This window comes from Lepidochelys kempii, chromosome 19, assembly GCF_965140285.1.
Source record: "Lepidochelys kempii isolate rLepKem1 chromosome 19, rLepKem1.hap1, whole genome shotgun sequence".
Classification (NCBI taxonomy): Eukaryota; Metazoa; Chordata; order Testudines; family Cheloniidae; genus Lepidochelys; species Lepidochelys kempii.
This window is the reverse complement of record NC_136398.1, coordinates 17,974,198-18,000,859: the sequence shown is the minus strand read 5'-3', so window position 1 is coordinate 18,000,859 and position 26,662 is coordinate 17,974,198. Positions and strand designations below refer to the sequence as shown.

At 50.6% G+C, this 26,662-nt stretch overlaps 1 protein-coding gene across 6 annotated transcripts in view; it reads right to left on the bottom strand.

Annotated features, from left to right (window-relative positions):
• The window catches only part of SCMH1 (Scm polycomb group protein homolog 1), a 121,059-nt gene that overhangs the window by 15,857 nt on the left and 78,540 nt on the right, over positions 1–26,662 (bottom strand). For 5 of the 6 annotated variants that reach the window (XM_073317931.2, XM_073317932.2, XM_073317933.2 and 2 more), the window contains 5 exons: positions 21,271–21,503; positions 20,380–20,506; positions 18,480–18,680; positions 12,516–12,698; positions 9,748–9,879 (listed from right to left, as the gene is read on the bottom strand). In XM_073317931.2, coding sequence (XP_073174032.1) covers positions 9,748–9,879; positions 12,516–12,698; positions 18,480–18,680; positions 20,380–20,506; positions 21,271–21,503 — 876 coding nt within the window. The remainder of the gene's footprint in view (positions 1–9,747; positions 9,880–12,515; positions 12,699–18,479; positions 18,681–20,379; positions 20,507–21,270; positions 21,504–26,662) is intronic. The other variant, XM_073317934.2, reaches the window with a different exon arrangement.

The window sequence follows — 26,662 nt, the reverse complement described above, 5'->3', positions numbered from 1 at the left end:
TAACTCTTCTAAGTTAACTCTAGCTCACTCGAGTCATGGGCAATGCCACTCCCTGCAATGCCTGGGAGGAGGGGTAAAGGGGACTAAGTCCACAGCAGATGAGCCAGTGCCCAGTTTGGCACCAGAGGAGGCAGCAGGAATATCATACTTGCGATGGTGGAGTCCAGATTTCTGCCTGGCACGGTAAGAAAGATTTCAGTCACATCCATTTCTGCCCATTCAGTGCTAGAACAGATTGAGGCAACCTGGGCATCTGAACGGCTTTTCTATTTGAAGGGCAACTGATAAATGACCAGACTTCAAAGTGGACTGAGAATTTTCACCTTCTCTGGTCTCTCAACTGGACCTTCAAAAGGGAGATCTTCCTCCTTCTGTGAGCAGTCCAGAGCACTTTAACCAATCCGCTCGCCTCAGGCTGACAGCTGTGACTACAGATGGGACACCAGAGACACGTTTTGGAGGATGTTTTGCCACTTATACTTGTCACTATCTTTCGTCTCCTTCTCATACTTCTTGGGGTGGGGGCATGTGAGGCTAGTAAAGGACTTATCTTGTGCCACCAAAGAAGAATGGTGCTAGACAGAGTCAGAAACTCCTTTGGTTTTATCAGCCTGCCCAGATCCTCTTGGCACCAAACTGAGATATTCTGAGACTGGAACTGCAAAGAAGGGTCTGGAAAAAACAATTACTCACCTTCTCGTAACTGTTGTTTTGAAGGTGCACCCGAGGACGGAGCACCTGTCTCAACGCTGGATCCTTCCCCGTGTTTTTTTAACTGTCTATCCCACTTCTACCATGCGTGGTCCCAAATAACATTAGACCGCTGGGTTCTTCGCACAGTGGAAGTGGGATATTCTTGCCAATTCTGTTCCTACTCTCCCTTCCCCACCCCCCTTCCAGGACCCTTTTCATGAGCAAATCCTCATCCAGGAGGTGCAGGCGCTCCTCGCCGTAGGAATGGTGGAGGAGGTTCTTGAAGAGCTATGGGCAACGAATTTTGTTCCCGCTATTTCCTAATCCCCACGGCAAAGGGGGGGTCTCAGACCCATTCTAGACCTGCGAGTACTCATGGTCAAGTTGAAGTTCTGCATTGTCTCCCTCAATATAATTATCCCTTCCCTGGAGCTGGGAGACTGGTTCGCCGCCCTCAACATAAGAGACGTGTACTTTCACATAAAAAGGAGGACTAGTGGCACCTTACAGACTAACCAACTTATTTGAGCATAAGCTTTCATGAGCTACAGCTCACTTCATCTGATGCATCCAATGAAGTGAGCTGTAGCTCACGGAAGCTTATGCTCAAATAAATTGGTTAGTCTCTAAGGTGCCACAAGTCCTCCTTTTCTTTTTGAGAATACAGACTAACACGGCTGCTATTCTGATACTTTCACATAGTGATTCGCCCCGCTCACAGACACTTCTTAAGGTTCATGATTGACCAGAAACATTATCAGTTCACGGTCCTTCCCTCTGGCCTGTCGACAGCCCTATGTCTGTTCACCAAGTGCATGTCGGTGGTAGCAGCCTTCCTCCGAAGGAGGCAGGTGCAGGTATACCTTTACCTTGACAGCTGGCTATTTGGGGCACACCAGAGAGCAGGTGGAGTCGCAGGTCAGTCTGGTCACATCCACGTTCTAGAGACTCGGTCTCCTCCTCAACGTGAACAAGTCAACCTTGTCACCGACCCACAGAATATAATTTATCAGGGCAGTGTTGGACTCGATCCAGGCAAGAGCATGTCTGCCGGAGTCCTGATTCCAAGCCATGGCGTGCATAATTCGATGCATGAGAGAGTACCCAACTACTACAGCGAGGAATTGCCTCAGCCTCCTCGATCACATGGCTGACTGCACGTACGTAGGATGGCTGCCCGGCTGAGGCTCAGGCCTCTACAGACTTGGCTCGCCTCGACATACCCTCCGGGGGTGTGGCACCCTGAATTTAGTGGCCACGGTACCACAAAAGGCACTAGAGTCACTCCAGTGGTGGCTCAATGCTCGGACAGTCTGTGAGGGAGTCCCCTTCACCAGCCCTCAATTCTCCTTGTCTCTGGTTATGGGTGCGTCAGCTCTAGGTTGGGGCGTACATCTGGGAGATCTCCAAATGCAGGAGCGCTGGTCACAGGACAAGCTCTCTCTCCATATCAATATCAAGGAGCTCAGAGCTGCGTGACTCTCATGCCAATCTCTGGCACTCATGACTGACAACATTGTGGCAACGTTTTACATCAACAAGCAGGGTGGAACCCAGTCCTCGCCCCTCTGTCAGGAGGCCCTCAGACCCTGAGAATTCTGTATAGCCCACTCCATTCACCTGGAAGCATCATTTCTGCCAGGAGTCCAGAACGTACTGGCGGACCACCTCAGCAGGTCCTTTCACAGCCACGAGTGGTCCATCTGGCCGGACGTCATTCACACCATTTTCCAGAGGTGGGGGTTTCCCCAGGTCGACCTGTTCGCCGCTCGGAGCAACAGGAAGCGCCCAGCGTTTTGCTCCTTCCAGAAAAGCAGCCAAGGCTCAATCGTGGACACATTCCTGCTACCCTGGGGAGGCCATATCCTCTACGCCTTTCGCCCGATCCCTCTCATGCACAAGGTCCTGCTCAAGGTCTGCAGAGATGGGGTGGAAATAAATCTGGTGGCACCAGCGTGGCCTTGACAACACTGGTACACCACGCTTCTGGATCTACTGGTCGACGCCCCGGTCACATTGTCGCTCCTCCCCACCCTGATCACTCAGGATCATGGTTGGCTTCATCACCCAGACCTACGGTCCCTCCACCTTATGGCCTGGAAGCTTCCTGGCTGAACCCCATTGAGCTTCTGTGCTCAGAGCAGGTGAGGGAGGTCCTACTCAGCAGCAGAAAGCCCTCCACAAGAGCCACGTATCTGTCGAAGTGGAAGAGGTTCAGTTGCTGGTGTGACCAGCATCATATGCACCCACTTCAGGAGTCGTTACCTCTTATTCTGGAGTACCTTCTGCAGCTGAAACAGCAAAGCCTGGAAGCGTCGTCCATAAAAGTACACCTAATAGCTAACTCAGCTTTCCACCCCGGAATCGCTGGGTGCTCTGTCTTCACCAACCCCATGGCGGGACAGTTCCTCAAGCGTCTGGAATGGCTACATCCCCAGATTAGACAGCCTGTTCCTGCGTGGGAACCTTAATTTGGTCCTCTCCAAGTTAACGGGACCCCCATTCAAACAGCTGGTGACTTGCTCAAGGTAGCCTTCCTAATTGCCTTCCTAGCCTTCCTACATCGGCAAGAAGGGTGTCTGAGTTAAAGGCCTTTATCTCTGATCCACCTTATACAGTTTTCCACAAAGACAAGGTGCAGCTCAGACTCACCTTGCCTTCCTGCCTAAGGTTTTCTCCCATTTCCATACCAGCCAAGACATATTCTGTCCTGTCTTTTATCCAAAGCCTCATGCCAGTAGCCGTGAGCAGAGGCTGCACTTCTTGGATGTTCAGTGAGTCTTAGCCTTCTTTTTATATCGAACGCGCCAAGCCGTTCAGGAAATCGAACCAGTTGTTCATAGCGGTGGCTGACCGCAAGAAAGGCCTACCGGTCTCATCTCAAAGAATATTTTCCTGGATCAAGTCCTGCATCTGCATGTGTTATGAGCTGGCCAAGACACCAGCCCCGGCAATTACAACACATTCCCCTTGGGCACAGGCCTCATCGGCAGCGTTCCTCGCCTAGGTCCTGATCCAAGAAATCTGCAGGACAGAAACTTGGTCCTCGGTGCACACGTTCACCTCTCATTACGCCATTGTCCAGCATGCCAGAGATGATGCAACTTTCGGCAGAGCAGTGCTCCAGTCAGCGATTCCATCACTCCAACCCCACTGCCTAGGCAAGGCTTGGGAGTCACCTAATTGGAATCAATATGAGCGATCACTCGAAGAAGAAATGGTTACTCACCTTCTCGTAACTGTTGTTCTTCGAGATGTGTTGCTCATACCCATTCCAAACCTGCCCACCTTCCCCTCTGTCGGAGTAACCGGCAAGATGGAACTGAGGAGGTGCTGGGTCGGCAGGGTCATACACGGAGTGCACTGGAGGCACCACTCCAGGGGACTCCACAGCCGATCCGAACGGTGCAGCTCGGGGAAAAATTTTCTGATGACTGTGCACGTGGCACACACACACACCTAACTGGAATGGGTATGAGCAGCACATCTAGAAGAATGTCTGTTTTGAGCCCGACAAAGGCTTACTCGGGCCCTGGCCCTGCCCAGACGGAGGATGGGAAGGCTTACGCCTGCCATTCCTACCCCTGCACCTGTAAAAATCCTGCCTCAGCCGAGGAGGATACGGGCGCTGTTGCAGCAATTGGGGCCTAAAGGGCTTTTGTTGGGTTGCCGGTGTATCCATACCCAAAGACTTCATTGTCGCCTGGAGTCTTTGAGGCTATGCAGTCTCGAGTCAGTCTGTTCGGCAAACAGGCCCACCCGTCGAAGGGTAGGTCTTGCATAGTTTGCTGAACCTTGGGCGGGAGCCCTGAGGCCTGCAGCCATGAACTATGCCGCAGAGCCATTCCTGAGGACAAGGTGCACGTTGTCGAGTCCAGAGTGTCCAGTGAGGTATGTAAAGAGGTCCGTGCCACCACCTTGCCTTCCTTGACAATTGCCCCAACTCCTCCCTGGACTCTGCTGGTACCAGCTCCCTAAACTTCAGCATTGAGTTCCAGGAGTTAAAACTGTACTTGCTCAGGATTGGAAGTTGGTTGGCAATCCTGAGTTGCAAGCCTCTGTGGAGTAAACTTTGCGTCCAAATAAATCCAGGCGCTTGGTGTCCTTAGATTTAGGTGCTGGGGCTTGCTGAACCTGCCTCTCCCTCTCATTTACTGCTGACATTACCAACGAGCAAGGCTGTGGGTGTGTGAACAGGTAGTCAAACCCCTTGGAGGGCACAAAGTACTTCCTCTCCACACCCTTAGCGGTGTGAGGGATGGAGGCCAGGTTCTGCCAAATGGCATTTGCATTGGCCTGGACAGTTCTGATGAGGGGTAGAGAGAGCCTGAATGGCCCTTCTGGTGCCAGGATCCTTCAGCTTTATCATCTTCTCAGCCTGCAGGTTCATATTTCGTGCCACCCTGTGCAAGAGTTCCTGGTGGGTACAGCTATCTATAGGGTACCTGCTACCACCTCATCTGGGGAGGATGATGAGGATGCTAGTGGAGGAACTGGATCCTCTGGACCCTCTTGGTCCTTGGGCACCTCCTGTCCCACCTCTAGATGGGTGCCAGCCACTCCAGGGTTTGGCTCAGGAACTGGGGTGGGTTCCAGAGGAGATGGTGCAACTGCTGACTCCTCTGCACCCTTAGGGGAGGGGCGACCGGCCACTGCCTCCAGCACTCTAGGCTCGGACGCCACTGAGCGTGAGGCCTTGGACTTGGGAACCCTGGGCCTGGTGGTACGCCCATGGGGTCCAAAATGGCCACTCAGCTGGCTGTGCCACTATGAAGGCCATGGCCCTGCACCGACGTCAGGTCTGTCCCGCGCCGACTTGTGCCGGGGATGCTGCGAATATTTGGAACCTGTCTCCAAGTCCGAAGACGGAGACTGGGACCACAGTGACCATGGCGGTGCTGAGTGCAGCTGAGCCAGGGAGCGGTACCGCAAGGCTAGGAAGCAGTGCTGCAGGGTAGCGGAGCGGTGCCATGAAGCTGTGGAGCGGAGTTGTGAACTGGAACCGTACCGCGATCTGGAGCAGTCCCGCGAGCGTGGTCTACGCAGAGAGCCGGATCGGTGCCGATATGAACGGTGCCGAGATCGGGACCTACTGCGCGAAGGCGATCTGCGCTGAGAGCGGGAGCGCTGGCAGGACCTGGATTGGAGCCAGGAGTGCAACTGGCGCCGGGACTCTGAGCAGTGTCTCCCCCCTGCAGTCTGCATCCAAAGGAGGATCATCGCCGGCTTTCCCCGGGACTGCCCTCCTGTGGCAGTATCAGAGGCTTGATGCAAAGGGCCAGGGACCTCAGTGCTGTCATGGCAATGAGGTCCCTGGTGGCCTCAAAGGTGTCTGGGTTGAAAGACAATTATACATCCTCCATCACTGGACCTGGGGAGTCCAACTGCACCGTACTCAACGGTCCCCCTTGTGGGGCCAAAGTCAATGGTGCAGGCTCCAAAAGTTTTGGTGCCGGGGGCTCCTCCCTGGGACACGCCCCATTGAATGGCTCTGAGGGAGTGGGTCTTGAAGTAGGGAACCACTCCTCCCTTGCTTCTGGTGTTGCTTCTGCACCGGTGAATGGGATTGGTGCTGGGCCAGTCCTGTCATCTTCGGTGCCGGGGAGCTACCAGACTCCTTCCACGCTGCCGCCTCCACCACTGCTGCCAGGGCCCTGTGCACTGAGGAACTTGACGCTGGGTCCTGCTGCACCGATGTGGATTGCGGTCTCACTGCCGCCCCCATAAGGAGCTGCTTCAGTCTCAAGTCCCGCTCCTTCTTGGTTTGGGGGCAAAAGCCCTTACAAATCCTGAACTTCTCTGACCGATGCGCTTCCCCCAGGCACTTTAAACAAGTGTCATGAGGGTCGCCTGCTGGCATGGGCTTGTTCCAGGACTTGAACCCCTGGGACTTCAGCATGTAAGTCCCCCAAGGAGCACGCAGTCGGGGTGGAGGGTAAACTCCCAAGCCCTACAGCTAACTAACTACTAACTAGAACTACAATAACTAAGAACTAACCTACCACCAAATACAAACAGTCCTAAAGAGAAGCTAAGGAAACGTGGAGAGCTTGCAAAGTTCCAACGACTGTCACTGGCGGTAAGAAGGAACTGAGGAGGCGCTGGGTGGGCAGGGTCATATATTGAGCGCCATGGAGGTGCCACTCCAGGGGGCTCCACAGCCAACCCGACGGGTGCTGCTCGGGGAAAAACTTTCCGATGACTGTGCACGCAGCGTACACACACCTAATTGGAATCTATATGTGCTACCACTCGAAGAAGAACTTGTTCTTTCTTTGAGTCCACCCCTGGAAAATCTCACAGTCTCTTCCATATACCGACTGGAGCTGAGATTCCCAGTCCCTATGGGTCCAGGGGACAACTGAAGACAGAGGGAGCAGGAATCAGGCAAATTCCCTTCCCCCAAGCTTCTAAGGCATGAGACTGGAAAGTGTAGTGCTCAAGACATGCATCTCTTAAACCTGGCTGTTTTGCTGAATCCTCCAGCCATACAGGTAGGGAGGAACAGAACCTCTCAGGGAAAATGTATTTCCTTACTGGGATTTTGGAGAGAGAATTTTGCTGCACTAATTTAACTACTTGAAAGAAACCAGCCCTAACTAGGAGAGAAACCGAGGGAAGATGGCAAGCAAGCTGTATCCTCATTTGGGCCTTTCCTGGCTCGAGATGAAACCCATGCAGTCCCAAGAGCTGCGGTTGCTGGGGGGCTCAAGACCTGGAATGCACCAGAGATCAGTACTGATGCTAGAGGAAATGCTGTGCAGTGCGGTGAGGCATAGGAGTGTGGGGTGAAAGCAGCAGCAGCGACCCCCGCAACGCACCCAGGCCTCGGAACCTCAGAGCAGATGAGATGATGGGACAACCCTGGCTAGCCATGAAACATGGGGCATGTCAACCACACAGCCTGAGGAGACTGTACAAGAGACCAGCCTGTAGCCACCAGCCAGGTCTCTGCCTCAGCAGTGCCAGCTACTGGGCCTTGTTATGTCTCGTCTAGAAATGGAGGCTGGCAGAGGGGAATCAAATGCATTTGTCCCAGCACAGAATTCAAGCTGCTCTTTGAAGAAGAAAATATTTGGATCGCAAATTCTCCAAGCATACCAAAGCCTCCACCCTGACAGGCAGGAGGTGCTGAAGTGACACTGTGGGCACAGCATTCAGTCACCATTCCCAGCTTTCAAACCTGCCAACGCATGACAAACCTGATCACCATGAAGGTAAAGTGGAACACCTGGACTGTGCTGCATTTTGCACCATACATGACAAATGCAAATGTCTTTTAATTGTAAACCTATTATGAACGACGTTTTCCCTCTGGGTGAATTAAATGAACCATTTTTTAAAGAAGAAAGCTGGAAAAACAAATTTCCTGTACAATGAACAAAGAGGAGCCATTTGAACAGTGACACTGCAGGCTTGTCTGAAGCCTTGTGGACACTACAAGCCGAGCTAGGGCTGATGACAGTTCAGCTGCATGCGTAGCCCTAAATCAAACTGCATTCAGCACCACTTAAGCAACTGAGGTTACGGCCAAACTGCATTCAGTACTGGAAACCCTCGCAAGCGTTCTCTTTGCAGCGCAGACAAGGGCTTTCCTCTCTTGTAGCTGGAGAACCCACTTCTGGAAGGACAGATTAGCTGCTAGTTATTTCTAGGCTGTTACTCGACTGACTGAACACCCTGATGCCTTCCATACTAATCGTTCCCGTCACCGGGGCGTTTCCGGACACCACACTGCACGTCAGCCTGAGTGCTGAGGCTTTGGCTGCAGTAATAGCCTGGAGCTGGTCTAAGGTTAAGTGAGTGAAAGGAAAGTGACTTTCATTTCTATTCCCTGGGAAACCTGTTGGCCGGAAGGAATTTTACAGACCAGTGAACTGTGCAAGAAAAGTCCCATTTGCCTCTGAAAACGGCCTGCACAGACTCTCACTCTGATCCAAGACATGGATTTTATTCCAAATGTTTACAGAACACAGGGATTTAAACAGAGCATCTGATGCTCACACTCATTCCTGGCTAATATAGTCTGCATCCTTACATCAAGGCCGTTAGCACTGCACATCTGTTAGTCTAAAGGCTACAGGATGCTTAACACATATTTGCTCCATTACACGAAGACTGACTGAGAAAGCTCTACGGTCCTGGATCTTTCAGCTCAAATCCTTAAGCAGAGAAAGCTTCCAGCTACATCAGCCCTCTGGAAATATCTCACATGCACACACAGGCTGATGGAGGGAGGGATAGCTCAGTGGTTTGAGCATTGGCCTGCTAAACCCAGGGTTGTGAGTTCAATCCTTGAGGGGGCTATTTAGGGCATCTGGGGCAAAAATTGGGGAGTGGTTCTGCTCTGAGCAGGGGGTTGGACTAGGTGACTTCCTGAGGTTCCTTCCAGCCCTGATATTGTATGAATGTATGGACCAAGTGCCAAAGAGGGCATTCACCCAGCTATGTTTGGTATGTGGCCCAGCGCATCCTCCCAAGCATTCATGTGACTGACAGTTTAGAAGTTGAAAGGAAACTCTCCGAGAGCCAAGAGGTTTGGGCAGGTGGGTTTACTTAGCTGGTTTTGTGGATGCTGCTCATTGAGGTAAATCCTGGTAGAGCTCTCATGCACTAATTGGTGCTGACTGAGGGACCAGATGGGATGTTGGGGGTAAAATGGCTGGAAAAGGGTAGCAGGTTCCCTCTAGCACTCACTACAGCAGGTGGTCATGGAGTACAATACTGTGGCTGGATTGATTAAAAATGCCTGGATAATTTTATGACCACTAACAACATATAATAATAATAAGAGACTAAAATAAGGATCGTCAAATCTCATGCTTTATGGCACAAGATGATCAAAGCAGGGGTCATAAAGGGTTGCTTCATTGTTCTGGCTTGGGGTGCTATATTTTCTTCACCTTCCTATGAAGCCTTAGGCACTGGCCCCTGCTGGAGTCTGAAAAACAGACTTGCTGGACCCATGGCTGATTTGGCATTGTAAATCCAATCATTCTACACTGGTTAAGAGTAACTATAACAGCCAGGTTTGGGAAGCGATGCTGTGCTCACCTTCCAAAGGGTGACGGTCATTCTTTGGTAACTTGGGGGAGAGAGGAGCGCTGTATGGAGGGGAATCTTGGGAGTATCGCTTTGTACCTCGGCCTGGTCCCTGCAGAGTGCCGTCTAATGAACTGCTTCTGTCTATAAAAGAGAACAAGCCCTACTTAGGAATGGAGACTTCCTGGGAAATTCAGTCCTGCCTGGATCATCTATGACCCATGTAGAACCTCACATCGGCTTGGCAAACCTCTGGGAACCATCTGGATCTTGTTGGCTTCAAATTTAATTTTCATTTTGCAACGTTCTGAAAATCAGCTATAGGTGATGGCACACAGCTATTGGGTGCTGTTGCCATTCCACCTCCTTTAATTAATTTCATCCCGTTTCTCCTAGTTATATATCTCAATTCACCCCAAACCATTCCTTCCCTCCACAGTCTGTGCAGCCTTTACATATATGCAGGCTTTAGACAATTAGTAAATTCTCTATCCCTTAGTCATTATTTGGCCCAGTTATACCCAGAGTTCTTCAAACCCATCCCTCCAGCTCCCTCGTCAGCACTGTTGCCCTTCTCCAAATGCCCTTCCCTCCAGCATGGCTCCAATTTTCGAATACTAAGGACCTTGTACTGTACACAACCTGCCAGGAACAGTCTCCGCAGGGCCATCTAGCAGGATGATCTGTGATGAGATGCCTTCAGATTTGTATCTATCTGATTCTTTGCAACATTTCACATGGCGAGCTCAGATCCACTTTACTGCCCACAATGACCTCTTGGTTTCCTGAAAAGCTGCTGCTTCCCAAATGTTTCCAGCCTGCTGTCACTTGTGATTTGGGTTGTATTTCCCCCAGGATGTATTTAGTTTGCTTTTTTCTAGGCAATTTTCTAGGTATTTTCCACTGAATGCATCCGATGAAGTGAGCTGTAGCTCACGAAAGCTTATGCTCAAATAAATGGGTTAGTCTCTAAGGTGCCACAAGTCATCCTGTTCTTTTTGCGAATACAGACTAACACGGCTGCTACTCTGAAACCTTTTTCTAGGCTGAATCTCATCATTATCTGCTGGGCCTAACCTCACTCAATTCTTTGTCTTCTCTGTTTTCACTGGTCTCCAAAACTCTTCCCAATGTGGAGTAATCTGTGAATTTCAGTAACATGGTATCTGCCATCCTCACTCAGAAATGCAATGCCTATGTTAACATGACCGGACCCAACACCAGTCCCCGTGAGGATGCCCCTCCCAGGATTTTGGAGCTAGAGAAGCGATCTCCTCCGCTGCCTTGTGCGGCAGCCTGGTGTAACCATCTGAACCCTCCCCAAGGGGCTCAGCACAAAGAGGCTGCTGCACCTATTTGTTTTTCCCCAAAAAACCTCTCTAGGACCTGCCCTCACTCCCTGTTGCTGATCCCTTCCCCCTCCACAGCCCTCCCCACACCTCCACTAAGGAAAACCTTCCCACCAGCCTAATGATCCAGCCCCTGAGAGCACCACCAGATGATGCCATCAGCCTCCTAGCAGCCAGAAACCCTTTTCACACTGCTGCTAGCCACCCTTCCCCGCATGGAGTCACTCTGAGGGGCAGGCTGATAGGGCCTCTGCTCTCAACATGCCCCACCTTCCTGGGAAGCGGTGGTGGGAGGGGAAGCAGGGCACAGCAAAAGTGCAGGACGGGTTACTGCATGGAAATTTTCACCAGATCAGAGCTTGTTCCTCTAGGAGTCATGCTGACCCCATCTCCCAGGGAATAGCAGCTCTTCCTCCCTCCCAAAGCCACTCCCCCTAGGAGCTTCCTCTGCACACTGGAGATTCCTAGTTCCCAGCCAATAGCCAACAGTAGGTGGTTTCCAGTGTGAATCCTGGGCTGCCTTCACTTTTGCTGAGCTTGTTACTCACCAATTTTGGAGCGGTGGAGCAAAGGGACAGGATGACCCATTAGCCCTGGAACCTTTATCGAGTTTGAGATAAAGAGCTTGAGAGGGATTTCCTCTCCCATCCCCTCTAGAGGACTCCAGCAGCCTGCCATGGGCTCCCACATGGCAGTCCGTCCCTCCTGCATTGTGGGGTGTCACCATTTAGTCCTTGCTGGGACATTATTTGTCCTCTTGTGAGTCTACCTCGTAGCACTTTAATTGCAAAGCTATACTGCAACCTAGTCTCTGTTGCACAGTGGCATGAGCCAACATGCCCAGGATGTGTCGCTTCAGACAGTGAGAGCACCAGCTATGCCGAGACAAGCAAAGTCCAGCCATGCACAATACGCCAGCAGTGTGGCTCCCAGTCCGTAGGTATAAACAGAGCTTTCCTGCTGGCACCAAGCACCAGGTGTTCTTTCTGGTGGGACAAGAGTCACAGCCATGACAGATATGACTTAGGTACGACTTATTTAAACTTTCCATTTACCTAATGCCTGGGATCACCTTTCTGTTCTCTACACAAAGTCTCTCATTAGCCTAATTCCTAAATGGATCGGTAACCTAGATCAGGTTACATTTCTCAGACTAGCCACGAAGGAAAGGCAGCGAACGACGATGCAGAGAGGGTGAGACAGATGAGTGGAGATCTGTTGGCACAAATGGAAATCAGGTAGTACAGGCAGAAAGTGCAGCAGCGGGGATCCTGAGGGTGAGAGTGACATTAGATGTCGTGCAGTGAACCCACGAACAGTGGGTACCACTGCCATCCGTACCACTGCCATCTCTTAGCTGAAGGGTAAAGTCTGGTTAGGATGTGGTGCTTCGAGGGACACCAGAAAGCCACCCCCAGCCCCAGCTCCTACCTGGTAGGTACCTGTCGTGGCTGTACTCGTGGGAGTGCTGCATATGGTTCAGAGTAAAAGGCTGGTTCCCAAAGAGGTTGTCGCTGCGCAGGTTGTGGCAGAGTTTCTCCAAGAAGCGGAGGACGTAGGTGATGCTGTTTACTGCCGGCAGGTTCAGAGTGTGCTGTTCCCGATCAAACACCGCTGGAGACAGAAACAAGCAGAGCTGAACACATAAACTCCCAGCCTGCACAGCCAGCTCCTGTACCTCCTCCTCCCCTGGCTAGCTAAAGCAAACAAAAGCCACTGCTTTCCCCTGGCTTAATGCCGGGGAACTCTGCCCTCTGGGACAGGCCAGAACCAGCCTGCTGCACCAAGCAGCAGGTGCGAATCTGTTGTGCCTGAAAAGCTTATCTTTAAAGGTGAACTGCAGGGCATGCAAGGACAGGGTCCGTGCTCTGCTCCTGGGTGGTGGACAAATACGACCTCAAAGTATCTCAAAAAAAAAAAAAAAAAAAGTGGGTCGGAGAAGGCCGTTGGGGCTATTTCTGGGGGTTTTTTTTTTTGCATGAGAAACAACAAAAGCTCCACCCCTCACCCACTCCTGGAGGACTCTGGCAATCTCTGGAGAGTCTGGAGTGCAACCTCACAGCTAGAGGGTGAAACCTGGGCTTTGGCTCACTAACACTACTCCCCACAGCTGCAGCCGGGGGAGCTGCCATGGGGAACGCTCTCTTGTAAGACACCTGTTGGGTGGTGTCACATTATCCACCCAAGCACGGAGCAAGACAGAGAAAAGGGAGGCCTTAGGTCTAACTGGTGCTCTCTGTGCACCCTCTGGCCCTTGGCTCGGGGTCCATCCAAGGATCTCAAGGAGGGCAACGTAGCAGCTTTGTGAATTTTTACAGGAAGCTTTTCTGTGTGTGAGGGGTAGCAGAGAAGCCAGGGGTAGGATGTCAGAAGGAAATGACCTTGGGCTTGTCTGCATGGTGGGGTTTGGTGGATTAGCTCTGTGTGCACTAACAGTTGTGGAATAACTATTCTGAAGTAATTGTGTGCACATGGCCAGCTTTTACCTTCTTTCTTTGACTCAGAGCTTACACATGGCATTTACTCTTTTCCGAAGAGGTGCTCAGTGTTCTAAGTGGATATTTCATGGTGCTGTCCCGCTGCTGGGCTCTATGCATTCTGGGATTTTTCTCATGGTACATTGTGGGTTATCTACCATAAGGCACCGGAATTCTGAGTCTTGGGGTCAGAGCAGCAAATTCCCATGATTCCTCTCATCACATCCCAGGAGTCATGTGGTTTTTGAAAGTCAGTGCCATTTTCAAACTGCTGTCAGCCAGCACAGAAGGAACACAGCTGTGTACTGCGGTCCAGGCTGCCACGCATGTATTTTTGATCACACATCTGGGCAGCTGTCATGCTGCTGAGCTATTTTTGGTAGAGCAGGAGGAGAAGGATGAAACTGAGCAGCTACTTGTGGATAATGCTTTTCTGGAGCAGCTTCACCCCACAGGATGCTGTTTCTGGGTTTGGGATGCCAACTCTGGCTTGGGGGAGCCGGGGGGGGAGGGGGAGGATAATGATCCTGGGAAGGGAAGGATAATGATCCTGCTGAGGTGACCAACAGTGGAGGCAGAACTTCAGGATGAGAACAGGCCCTTCCCGAGACATCTGTGAGGAACCCCAGAGCTTTAGTGGCATCATACCAACATGAGAGCTGCCCTCAGTGTGGAGAAGGGCATGACCATCACTATTAGGAAGCTCACCACCCTCAATGCTACTGATCAGTAGCTAACCAGTTTAGTGTTGGTAGATCAGCCATCTGGGCTGCTGTCATGGAGGTGTGTGCTGATGTCCGGGGTCACAAAGCCTGGCACTGCACAGGAGATTGTTGATGGATCGGCATGGCTAGGGTTTCTGAATTGTTCAGGGCCATTGCCATATGCCTATACTTTGCCCCTCTCCCTAGGCCTCACAGTTCATCAAAAGCAAGGAGTATTTCTCCCTGCTGCTCCTACGCCTGGCTGACCTCTACGGCAGGTTCACCAATAATAAGTGGGATGGTCTGGAGAGTCCATGTTACCAGGACTTTTGAAACACACAGCTTTATTTAATGAAAAGTGAAAATTTTGCTTCCAGGATGGCTATGGACATTAATGGTGTTGCGATTCCTCATCAGTGTGGGAGACCCAGCTCACCCTGGACTTCCCTGGCTTATGAAGCCTTCTGCTGGAGACTTGGACAGGAAAAGGGAGTTGTTCAGCTCTGGCCTGAGTAGCTGCAGAATTACACTGGAGTATGCGCATGGAAGGCTAAAAGGGAGACAACGCTGTCTCATGATGAGGTGGGAGGTTGCTCATGATCACCGCCTTGCTGTGCTTTGCACATCTGAGAGAGCAGGGAGAGAGCCTTGCTGATGGTTGGGAGGGAGAGGTAGAGACTTTCAGAATGTTATGAATGGCCAATGCATACTGCAGCAAATTGTCAAGGCCACAAGGTCAGGGGATGCCTTGAGCTCCTACTTTGAGGCTAGGAGCTGAAATGTTGCAATGTAATTTGATTGTGCATTGTGGCAGGGTTTCATTGCTCTGTATGGGCTAGTGAAAAAAGTTTATTTTGCTTTTTAAATACTTTGTGCTATGGTTTTGAGAAAGGGCATTTTATTATGTGCATGGGAGAGGTGGTATGTTATGAAAGTTTATTGAACTTTTGTCAAAAATCACTTACTGAACATCAACTAGTGTAAACAACAACATTTATTGATCAGAACTGTGTATTCATCGTAACAGGAACCACAACATAGAACAGTGCACACAGTGCAAGCTTTACTCAACGGGACACTGCAGAAGTGCAGCATATGATAAAAGTACTGAATGCACATGTTAGTGCTGCACAAGTCACAGGCATATGTAAGGGCAGGATTTCTGCCTAGTGTCTTTCCTTGGCGCGTGGAGTGACACAGGAAGAAAGCATTGTTTGTCATTATGGGGTCGAAGGAGGGTTCCCAATGCTCGCTGTTTTCAGTCTGGTGGGTGGGGTCGGGAAATGCCTGTGGCCGGAGTTTTGGAAGGGTACTGCTGCTCCCAGCTGCTCATGGATTGCAGGGCTGGAATGGGTTGGAGTTGAGGTGGTGGGGCTGTGGCAGAATATGGCGCCATCATGTTCTCTGTCAAGACAGTCTGTTCTTGCGTGAATTCCAGGAGCTGCCTCTGTCTCTCATTCTCTCCATGTTCTCTGTCCTCCCCCTGCAAGAACTTCCTCCACTCCTTTGGCTTCTTATCCCTCTTCGACAATGCTGTCCTGAGGTCCTCAAACATGGTCTTTAGCCTTCTTTTCCCTGGCCCAGAGATTAGTCAGCCATTTGGAAGTTGCTAACAGTCCTGTTCACGGGGGCTGAAGCTGGGAAGCAAGAAACAGAAGTAGTTATTATAATTGCCATAGGGACCAGAATTGGAATGATAAAATGTTGCTTTTTCCTCAGTTTCAGAATGCCATTTCAATGGTCCCTTCTCAACCTGGGGGGAGAGCTTCACCTTACTCCCTCTTTGCACATGACTCCTGTTCTAATCCTAGGCAGTTGGTGCGGTGGGGGGCTGCAGTAGGCAGGGGGGCTCAGCCAGTGCTTTGCATGGGTGGGGTGGTGGGGGTAGGTGGAAGGATTTGAAGGTTTGCCTGGGCTGGGGAGTTGCAGAGGCCATGTTAGTAACTGCATGTGCACCTAACGTCGGAGGATGTAACCTTAATACAGATCACCAAGAGCAAAGAAGGGACTGGTTCAGAAAGACGATGGGAGTTTAATTCTCTGCATTTAACTCAGGCAATATACCTCATGAAATGCTAACAGAGCTGGAATCTCAGGGCATTAAACAGTGAAGCAAAGTCTTTTATATCGTATTACTTTCCTGTAAGTGATGTTTCACTAAGCATGTCTACATTACAACCACCATGGTACCATTAGCTTGACTGTGGCAGGAGGACTGGGGGCAGTCCACAGTGGACGACTGGGAGAAGGGCCCACAAGGAAGACAGAACCAGGGCTGCAGAGTGGGGGCCTGGTGTGACAGATGAAAAATTTCCTGGTGTGGGAAATGAAAATATCAGGGAAGTAAACCCTGCAGAACTCTAATTCTGAGACATGGACACCATTTTGAGCATGAGAGGAGGGGGACAGAAGCAGAGTTCACATCTACCCAAAATGGTGGCAACTAATGGGCTCCCAGAACAAAGTTTTAACCCCATCAACACAGTTTAATTGTAATACAGCACATCATACTTACTGGCCGAGGCCCTCTGCCCAGGACTATCTGTTCCTTGGGGGTCTGGTCAGGCTCTAGCCTGGAGAAGAGATCCTGGCTTTCTGGGGACACCACCACCTCCTCCTCCTCCGTGTCCTGGTCGGGACTGGGGTTTTCCTTGGTGCCTTTGGCACTATCCTCAATGTACCTGGGAAAATCCAATCCAGCTCCTTAAAGCAGAGGTAGGTAATTGCAGCACTGTCAGGCCATGTCTGTCCTTGGTTGTTCTTATAATTCTGCCGGCAGCACTGCTTCCCTCTGTTGCAAGAGTGAGCCACATCTCAGGACAGCCCCTCTTGGTCATCCTGCCAGTGACACACCTTCCCTGTGTTGCAGGACTGAGCCATGTCCCAGGATGGATCCTCTCGGCCATTTGCTTAGCTGTACACATGTATATTTTCTCCTCAGGGTGGCTGCTGTTTAGGCATGACTGCACTGGCTCCTCTCCCCAGATTGCAAGGAAACCCCTGTGCTGCTCATCTCCAGGTGTTTGCTGTAACACTCCAGGAGTGTGGAATCTGTGCCCCACCATTTAAACATGGGGACATCCAGTTGCCACGAGCCCAGCACAGCAGACAGTGTACACACACAGACAAGTCAGTCCTGGCGTGAAGCGATGCAGTGTGGGATATCAGTGGTAGGACTCAAAAGTTGATCCAAAATACAGACGTGTCCATATGAACATTTCTCCACATTAACTCATTCTGAAATGAGCCTAAACCACTTCAAAGTGGATTATCCAATTCGCACAGTTGATTTGGAAGAACTATGTTGTGTGGACACAGCCCATTTTAATTAGAAAAACCAGCAGTCAGTCTGCAATAAAGCCCTGTGTACCCAAATCCATAGACAGAGCGATGAGCCAAGAAGATGAGTCTAGCAGCAGCATTCTGATAGACCTGATGGAGGCAAAGTCCAGAAGAGAAGGGTTCACACTTTCCAGCCCATTGTACCAGACCTGTGGGACTCTCTGTGGCACCTCCGGGAGGACTCAGAGCACAATTCCCTGGTGCTCATGGGTACATTTTCAGGCACCCAACACTGATGGCTAATGAGGCAGGAAACAACTAACATGAGCCACCATGGATCAACTTGAAGCTGCTGAACGTTCCCCTTTCCCTTACAGGTTTAGGGAGCAGCTGGTATCATTGAAAAAAACAAACATAATGTAGCACAAAGAACACTGATGAAACAGGGGAGGATGGGCTTGAGGCTAATGCACAGGACTGGGAACCAAGGAGGCTGAATTCTGTTCTCAGATCTGCCACCAACAAGCTGTGTTGCCTTGGATAGGTCATGTCACCTCTCTGTGCCTCAGTTTTCTCATCTGTAAAACGGGGAAAGAAAGCAACACTTCCCTAGCTCATGGGGTGCTGTGGGACTGCATTGATTAGTGGTTGAGAATGGCACTGTGATTCTTGGCTGGAAGGCACATGGGAGTTTTATTCCTACATGCACAAACAAGTTATACACCCCACCTATGGCTGGAGAAGTCATCCTCGCCTGTTTAGGCTTTATACATCATCCCTGTACAGAGCTCAGAGCCTTCCAGACTCCCATGGAGACTTCCCCAGCTGGGGATGGCCACAGCTGACAACAGGATGGTGCTACGCTCCAGGGAGAGGGTTCCACCAAAGACCTCTTAGAAAGCAGGGCAGTGGGGAGAAAGCTTGGTTCTTACCTGAAATGACCTCTCCCCCATGGCCTTGCTTCAGGAAGGAAAAGACAGTTTTCTGATGGTAAGCACAGTCAATACAGGCCTGTACTGCCTGCTGCAGCACCACAGAGGCACGGGCTGGTCCAAAATGGTCAGGCAGCTGCTGAACTTTCTTCTTATCCAGGTGAGGCCCGGTGCTGCTGGTCTTGTTCAAGTAAATGCAGACTGCAGAGAGAGAGAAGGCTCAAGGTTACCCTGCGAGAGCTGCTTGCCCAGCGTATGCATCGCTGCTTTGCAACAGCCTTTCCCTCCTGCCAGCATGGAGTCTGCCTGCTGTCATACGCTCACCATTACCCTGCGAGAACCACCCGCCCACAGCCCTGCCCTCCTGTCAGCACAGAACCTGCCCTGTCATAGGCTCACCATTACCCCGCAAGAGCCGCCCACCCACAGCCCTGCCCTCCTGCCAGGACAGGGCCTGCCTGCTGTCATACGGCCACCATTACTCCACGAGAGCTGCCCTCCCACAGTCCTGCCCTCCTGCCAGCACAGGGCTTGCCTTCTGTCATACGTCCACCATTACCCCGCGAGAGCTGCCCTCCCACAGTCCTGCCCTCCTGCCAGCACAGGGCCTGCCTTCTGTCATACGTCCACCATTACCCCGCAAGAGCCGCCTGCCCACAGCCCTGCCCTCCTGCCAGCACAGGGCCTGCCTTCTGTCATACGTCCACCATTACCCCGCAAGAGCCGCCCGCCCACAGCCCTGCCCTCCTGCCAGCACAGGACCTGCCTGCTGTCATACACTCACAAACAGGGTGAACCAAGCCAGTCCAGCATAGCCACTAGTCTGCTGCCCACCAGCACAAGGCATATTTAGAAGAGGTACAAGCCCACAATGCTGATTACTCACTTCCCTTGGGCTCATCCTCCATCCTCCTAGCATCTCCTCCACGGCCCCTGTCCTAGTGCTCCAAGTATGCCAAGCTGTGGGCGGGTTTGCACAATGGCGTGTGGAGCGTCCGGATAACAGTTGAGACTCTAAAAGGAGCCTAAGGGAGTTCAGCACCCATCTCCCATTGAATTTCCAGCCTAGGTCCCTTAGGCTTCCTTGGATATCGGTCCAGCTGTGCTGAGGGGGAGTGGGCCCAGCCCATACCTTGTGCTGGGCAGAGCTAGTAACAGACTCCCCTTTCCGGGGTCAGCTTTAGTTCTGACTCAAGAACGGAACCCCACAGAAACCTTAGTTGGTCTTTCTAGGCTCTCGACCCTTGCTCCTTTTTGCCCAAAGCAACTCTGGCTGCCTCTCCACATTACTAGGAGCTCAGTGGACCCAGCAAGACACAGCAGCAGACACGCTGACTTTTACTGCAGGGTTCTGGGGTGACTCGACGGCAGAGGCTGCCCCCCTCTCTGGTTTCAGAGAGAACAAGAGTGCTGTGGCCCTTCCTGCCTCAGAGCAGCCTGGGCCCGGAGAAATGCCCCTCCTAGAGCGGCTGCGTTGCTCGCATGAGTGTGCAACCATACGGCTCCAAGAGAGCACTCTGCACCTGGCTGCAAGGTGCACCTCAGCCCAGAGTGAAAGGTCTCGAGTGTCTATGCAGACATCCCTCTATGAGCAAAAGGAGCGTTCAACCCACAGGGGATGCCTCTAGGTACCGCTAAGCAATAATTTATGGCAGGAAAACACAGTGCAATCGCCTAGCTCTAGCCATGGTCCTGAGAAGCAGAGGAGATGAGGGAAGCCCTGGGGAGCCTCTGGGTCTCTTTCCAGCCTGATTCTTCTCTGCATTAGGCCACTCTCATTTCTGCACCGGCCACACTTGCTGCCACATTTGGAAATCGTGGCATCTTCACTTGATATTTTCTGGGTTCCCCCAGATTCCTTAACTGCATCATCTTCACTGAGGGGGTGACCCCAGCTTACCTGTGGGGGCCTGCATGGCAGAGCTGGGGATAGTAGCAGCATCCTGGGGCACAGTGCTTGTGTCTGGCTCTGGGGTGCTCGTTGTTGGAGAGGTGGGGGCTGGATTCAGCAAAGTCCGAGGTTTCCTCTGCAGAAAGGGATTGGGAAGAGTTCTCCTTTTACACAAGCTCACCATCCTGCCCCGCCCTCTGCCCTCATTAGACCCCGCCCCCATCCTGCTTTACCCTCCCACCCACATCAGACCCCACCCCCAACCCTGCTCTACCCACCCGGCCACCGCCCTCATCAGACCCCACCCCCATCCTGCTCAAACCCTGCCCACCAACCTCCTCAGACCCCGCCCTGCTTTACCCCTCCACTGCCCTCATCAGACCCCGTCCCCCCCTACCTCTGCCACCGCCCTCAAGAGACCTCGCCCCCCCCCATCCTGCTCTACCCACCCCCCCACCACTGCCTTCTTCAGACCCCACCCCCTGCTTGGCCATGCTTCCTGACACTTGTAAATATGCTTATCCCTGTGGCCGTGAGGCTGGAGTCTAGTTACTCCCTCCATTCCACACCCCTGCCCAGCACATGTGCTGCCAGGCCCTGCGGGGCTGAGGAGCTGGAGTCTGGAGATGCTCCCAGCCCCCACACTCCATGGGTGTGCTCCCATTACCCGTCAGTCCTAGGGCTGGACTTTGCCTCCTACACACACAAAAGCATAGGGGACGGAGGGTGCTGGGGGTGCGGTTTCCATCACACACAGGCGTTACAGTTTGGTTCACTGGCTCTCAGCACCCGCACTGTACAAATTGTTCCAGCTCCCTGCACAAAACACAGCGGCTCTCCACCCCAGAGGCACACACGCCCCATTCACATGTGATCACAGACACATACCCTGTCACCTACCTTACTGCCAGGCTTTGGTCCCCTCTTTTTGGGGAATTTCAGAGGCTCCACCGACTTGGAAGGGGTGGGGATGGGGTGATGGATCAAGGCCTTGGGCGTCCGGCCGCGCTTCTTGCCCGACTTGCGACGCTTTTGCTCAGGTTGGAGCCCCAAAGCAGTCTTCAGGCTGCCGTGCATGCTGGGCTTCTCGGCACTTCCTTCGGAGACAGGGAACGGGCTCTTTGGAATCACAACTGCAGTCAAAAGGAGGACGACGACCATCGTTTACACACAGTGACATAATTACTCGCGCACACAGCTGTGGGTCCGAATACGAGTGGCTTCTGTCCGTAAACGCCGCCATCCCCAGGCAGCAGCAACCTTCGCTGAGCCCTAATTAGAGAGCTCAGAGCTGAGCGTGCAGATGGTTTTTCTACATCTCATGTAGGAGCCCAAATCCCCTGACTTCCAGTCCAGTGCTTTAGCCATACGGCAGCCCTTCCTCCTAAAACATGGGACACTCTGCCTTAAGTTAGGTGGACTGCTCAATTATCATAAGAACATGAGAACAGCCACACTGGGTCAAACCAATGGTCCATCCAGCCCAGTCTCCTGTCTTCCAGCGGTGGCCAATGCCAGGCATCACAGAGGAAATTAACAGAACAGGTAATCAACAAGTGATCTATCCCATTGCCCATTCCCAGCCTCTGGCAAACAGAGGCTAGGGACATCATCCCTGCACATCCTGGCTAATAGCCATTGATGGACCTATCCTCCATGAATTTATCTAGTTCCTTTTTTAACCTTAAAGAAAAGGAGTACTTGTGGCACCTTAGAGTGCCACAAGTACTCCTTTTCTTTTTGCGAATACAGACTAACACGGCTGTTACTCTGAAACCTTTTTTAACCTTGTTATAGTCTTAGCCTTCAGAACTTCCTCTGGCAAAGAGTTCCAGAGGTTGACTGTGCGTTGTGTGAAGAAATACTTCTTTCTGTTTGTTTTAAACCTGCTGCCTATTCATTTCATTTGGTAACCCCTAGTTCTTGTGTTGAGAGAGTAAATAACACTTCATTTACTTTCTTCACACCAGTCATGATTTTATAGACCTTTATCAGATCCCCCAGTCGTCTCTTTTCCAAGATGAAGTCTCAGTCTTCTTATTCTCTCTTCATACAAAAGTTGTTCTTTTCCCCTAATCCTTTCTGTTGCCCTTTTCTGAACCTTTTCCAATTCCAATGTATCTTGTTTGAGATGGGACGACCACATCTGCATGCACTGTTCAAGATGTGGGAGTACCATGGATTTATACAGAGGCATTATGATATTCTGTCTTGTTATCCATCCCCCTCCTAATGGTTCCGAACATTCTGTTGGCTTTTTTGACTGCTGCTACTCACTGAATGGATGTTTTCAGAGAACTATCCACAATGACTCCAAGATCTCTAATTTAATTTAGCTAATGTAGACCCCATTTATATGTATAGTTGGGATTATGTTTTCCAATGTGCATTACTTTGCATTTATCAACACTGAATTTCATCTGCCATTTTGTTGCCTAGTCACCCAGTTTTGGGAGATCCCTTTGTACCTCTTCGCAGTCAGCTTTGGATTTAATGATCTTGAGTAGTTTTGTACCCTCTGCAAACTTTGCCCAACCACTTTTTACCCCTTTTTCCAGTTCTTGTATGAATATGTTTAACACTACTGGTCCCAGTACAGACCCCTGGGGGATATGGCTATTTACCTCTCACCATTCTGAAAATTGAGCATTTATTCCTACTCCTTGTATCCTATCTTTTAACCAGTTATGATCCAGGAGAGGACCTTCCCTCTTATCCCACGACAGCTTATTTTGCTTAAGAGCCTTTGGTGAGGGACCTTGTCACAGGCTTTCTGAAAATCTAACTACGCTATATCCACTGGATCACCCTTGTCCACATGCTTGTTGACCCCCCTCAAAGAATTCTAGTAGATGGTGAGGCATGATTTCCCTTTACAAAAACCATGCTGACTCTTCCCCAACAAATCGTGTTCATCTATGTGTCTGACAATTTTGTTCTTTACTATAGTTTCAACCAATTTGCCCAGTGCTGAAGTTAGGCTTACCAGTCTGTAATTACCAGGATTGCCTCTGAAGCCTTTAAAAAAAAATGGCATCACATTAGCTATCCTCCAGTCATCTGGTTCAGAAACTGATTTAAATGATAGGTTCACATACCACAGTTAGTAGTTCTGCAATATCACATTTCAGTTCCTTCAGAACTCTTGGGTGAATATCATCTGGTACTGGTGACTTATTAATGTTTAGTTTATCAATTTGTTCCAAAACCTCCTCTAATGACACCTCAATCTGTGACAGTTCCTCAGATTTGTCACCTAAAAAGAGTGGCTCGGGTTTGGGAATCTCTCTCACTGCGAAGACCGATGCAAAGAATTCATTTAGCTTCTCTGCAATAGCCTTAGCTTCCTTGAGTGCTCCTTTAGCATCTTGATCAGCCAGTGGCCCCACTGGTTGTTTAGCAGGCTTCTTCCTTCTGATATACTTAAACTTTTTTTGCTGTTACTTTTTGAGTCTTTGGCTAGCTGTTCTTCAAATTCTATTTTGGCTTTCCTAATTACATTTTTACACTTCACTTGCCAGAGTTTATGCTCCTATTTTCCTCAATAGGATTTAACTTCCACTTTTTAAAGGATGCCTTTTTGCCTCTAACTACTTCTTTTACTTTGTTGTTTAGCAATGGTGGCACTTTTTTGGTCCTCTTACTTGTGTTTTTTTTAGTTTGGGTATACATCTAAATTGAGCCTCTATTACTTTTGGCACTGTACCTTTTAATTTCTGTTTAACTAACTTACTCATTTTTGTGTAGTCCCCCTTTCTGAAATTAAAAGCTACCATGGTAGCTACTTTGGTATCCCCCCCAGGGATGTTAAATTAATACCAAGCAGTTAAGGTATGTTCGCCTCTTGGACCAGATTCTGTATTCCATGTAGGATTAAATCAAGAATTGCCTCTCTCTTTGTGGGTTCAGGACTAGCTGCTCCAAGAAGCAGTCATTTAAGGTATCAAGAAACTTTCTTTCTATATCCCGTCCTGAGGTGACATGTACCCAGTGTGACGGGGTCAGGCCAGATGGCTACAGGAGAGTGATCCTATTGGGATCCAGGAACTGCTAAAGGACCCCTCCGCCACATCCCCAGCCTAAGGGGAGGATCCACAGGACCCGGAAGCCAAATGATTCCGGGGCACAACTAATAAAATAACAGAGACAGGAGTGCGGTGATAGAAAGTGCGGTGATAGGTGATACAGGAGAGTGATAGAAGGTAGATATATTAGCCCCAGATTAAGCAGGTCCCTTTCCCCTGAGTAAGATAATGGGCTGTTCAAGAACAATTAAGAAGCTACCAGAATCAATTAGGACAGGCAGGCTAATCAGGGAACCTGGTTTTAAAAAGGACCTCACTTCAGTTAGTGAGACGTGTGTGAGGAGCTGGGAGCAAGAGGTGCAAGAAGCGAGAGTGAGTAGGCGTACTGCTGGAGGACTGAGGAGTACAAGCATTACCAGACATCAGGAGGAAGGTCCTGCGGTGAGAATAAAGAAGGTGTTGGGATGAGACCATGGGGAAGTAGTCCAGGGAGTTCTAGCTGTCACGCAGCTGTTACAGGAGCCACTCCACAGGTGCAATCCACAGGGCCCTGGGCTGGAACCCGGAGTAGAGGGCGGGCCCGGGTTCCCCCCATCCCCCTCAACTCCCGATTTGAGACAAGAGGAGTTGACCTGGACTGTGGGTCCCACCAGAGGGGAAGGTCCCTGGCCTGTCCCCTGACCCACTAGGTGGGTCAGCAGAGACTGTGGGGATTGTTCTCCTCCCTTTCCCCATGCTGGCCAGTGATGAAGTTAGCTGAGTGAACAGCAGGTTTGAGCCTCTAGCAAAAGTGGCCAAACTGAGGGCTGCCGTGAATCTCTGAGGTGAACAAATCCGCCAATAAGCGCAGGACCCACCAAGGCAGAGGAGGAACTTTGTCACACCAGTCAATATGGGGATAGTTGAAATCTCCCATTATTAATTATTATTATTACTGAGATTTTTATTTTTATAGCCTCTCTGATCTCCCTGAGAATTTCACAGTCACAATCACCATCCCGGTCAGGTGGACAGTAGTATAACACTGCTGCTATATTCTTAATTTTCAAACATGGAATTACCAGCCATAGCGATTCTATGGTACAGTTTGGTTCACATAATATTTTTAAATCATAGAATCATAGAATATCAGGGTTGGAAGGGACCCCAGAAGGTCATCTAGTCCAACCCCCTGCTCAAAGCAGGACCAATTCCCAGTTAAATCATCCCAGCCAGGGCTTTGTCAAGCCTGACCTTAAAAACCTCTAAGGAAGGAGATTCTACCACCTCCCTAGGTAACGCATTCCAGTGTTTCACCACCCTCTTAGTGAAAAAGTTTTTCCTAATATCCAATCTAAACCTCCCCCACTGCAACTTGAGACCATTACTCCTCGTTCTGTCATCTGCTACCATTGAGAACAGTCTAGAGCCATCCTCTTTGGAACCCCCTTTCAGGTAGTTGAAAGCAGTTATCAAATCCCCCCATTCTTCTCTTCTGCAGGCTAAACAATCCCAGCTCCCTCAGCCTCTCCTCATAACTCATGTGTTCCAGTCCCCTAATCATTTTTGTTGCCCTTCGCTGGACTCTCTCCAATTTATCCACATCCTTCTTGAAGTGTGGGGCCCAAAACTGGACACAGTACTCCAGATGAGGCCTCACCAATGTCGAATAGAGGGGAACGATCACGTCCCTCGATCTGCTCGCTATGCCCCTACTTATACATCCCAAAATGCCACTGGCCTTCTTGGCAACAAGGGCACACTGCTGACTCATATCCAGCTTCTCGTCCACTGTCACCCCTAGGTCCTTTTCCGCAGAACTGCTGCCAAGCCATTCGGTCCCTAGTCTGTAGCTGTGCATTGGGTTCTTCTGTCCTAAGTGCAGGACCCTGCACTTATCCTTATTGAACCTCATCAGATTTCTTTTGGCCCAATCCTCCAATTTGTCTAGGTCCTTCTGTATCCTATCCCTCCCCTCCAGCGTATCTACCACTCCTCCCAGTTTAGTATCATCCGCAAATTTGCTGAGAGTGCAATCCACACCATCCTCCAGATCATTTATGAAGATATTGAACAAAACCGGCCCCAGGACTCATTTACTTCATTGAATCATTTACTTCATTGGCACTGAACTCCCTGAGGAGCAAGGCTCTAGTCCTACCTCTTCATATAAGTTACCTTGTTATCATGTCCTGGCCTTTCTTTACTGTATGTGGTGGCCTATCATGGAGAACACACAGAGAACATTCCAAACAGGAGGGCCGGTCAGCACCCGCCTGACAGTCACA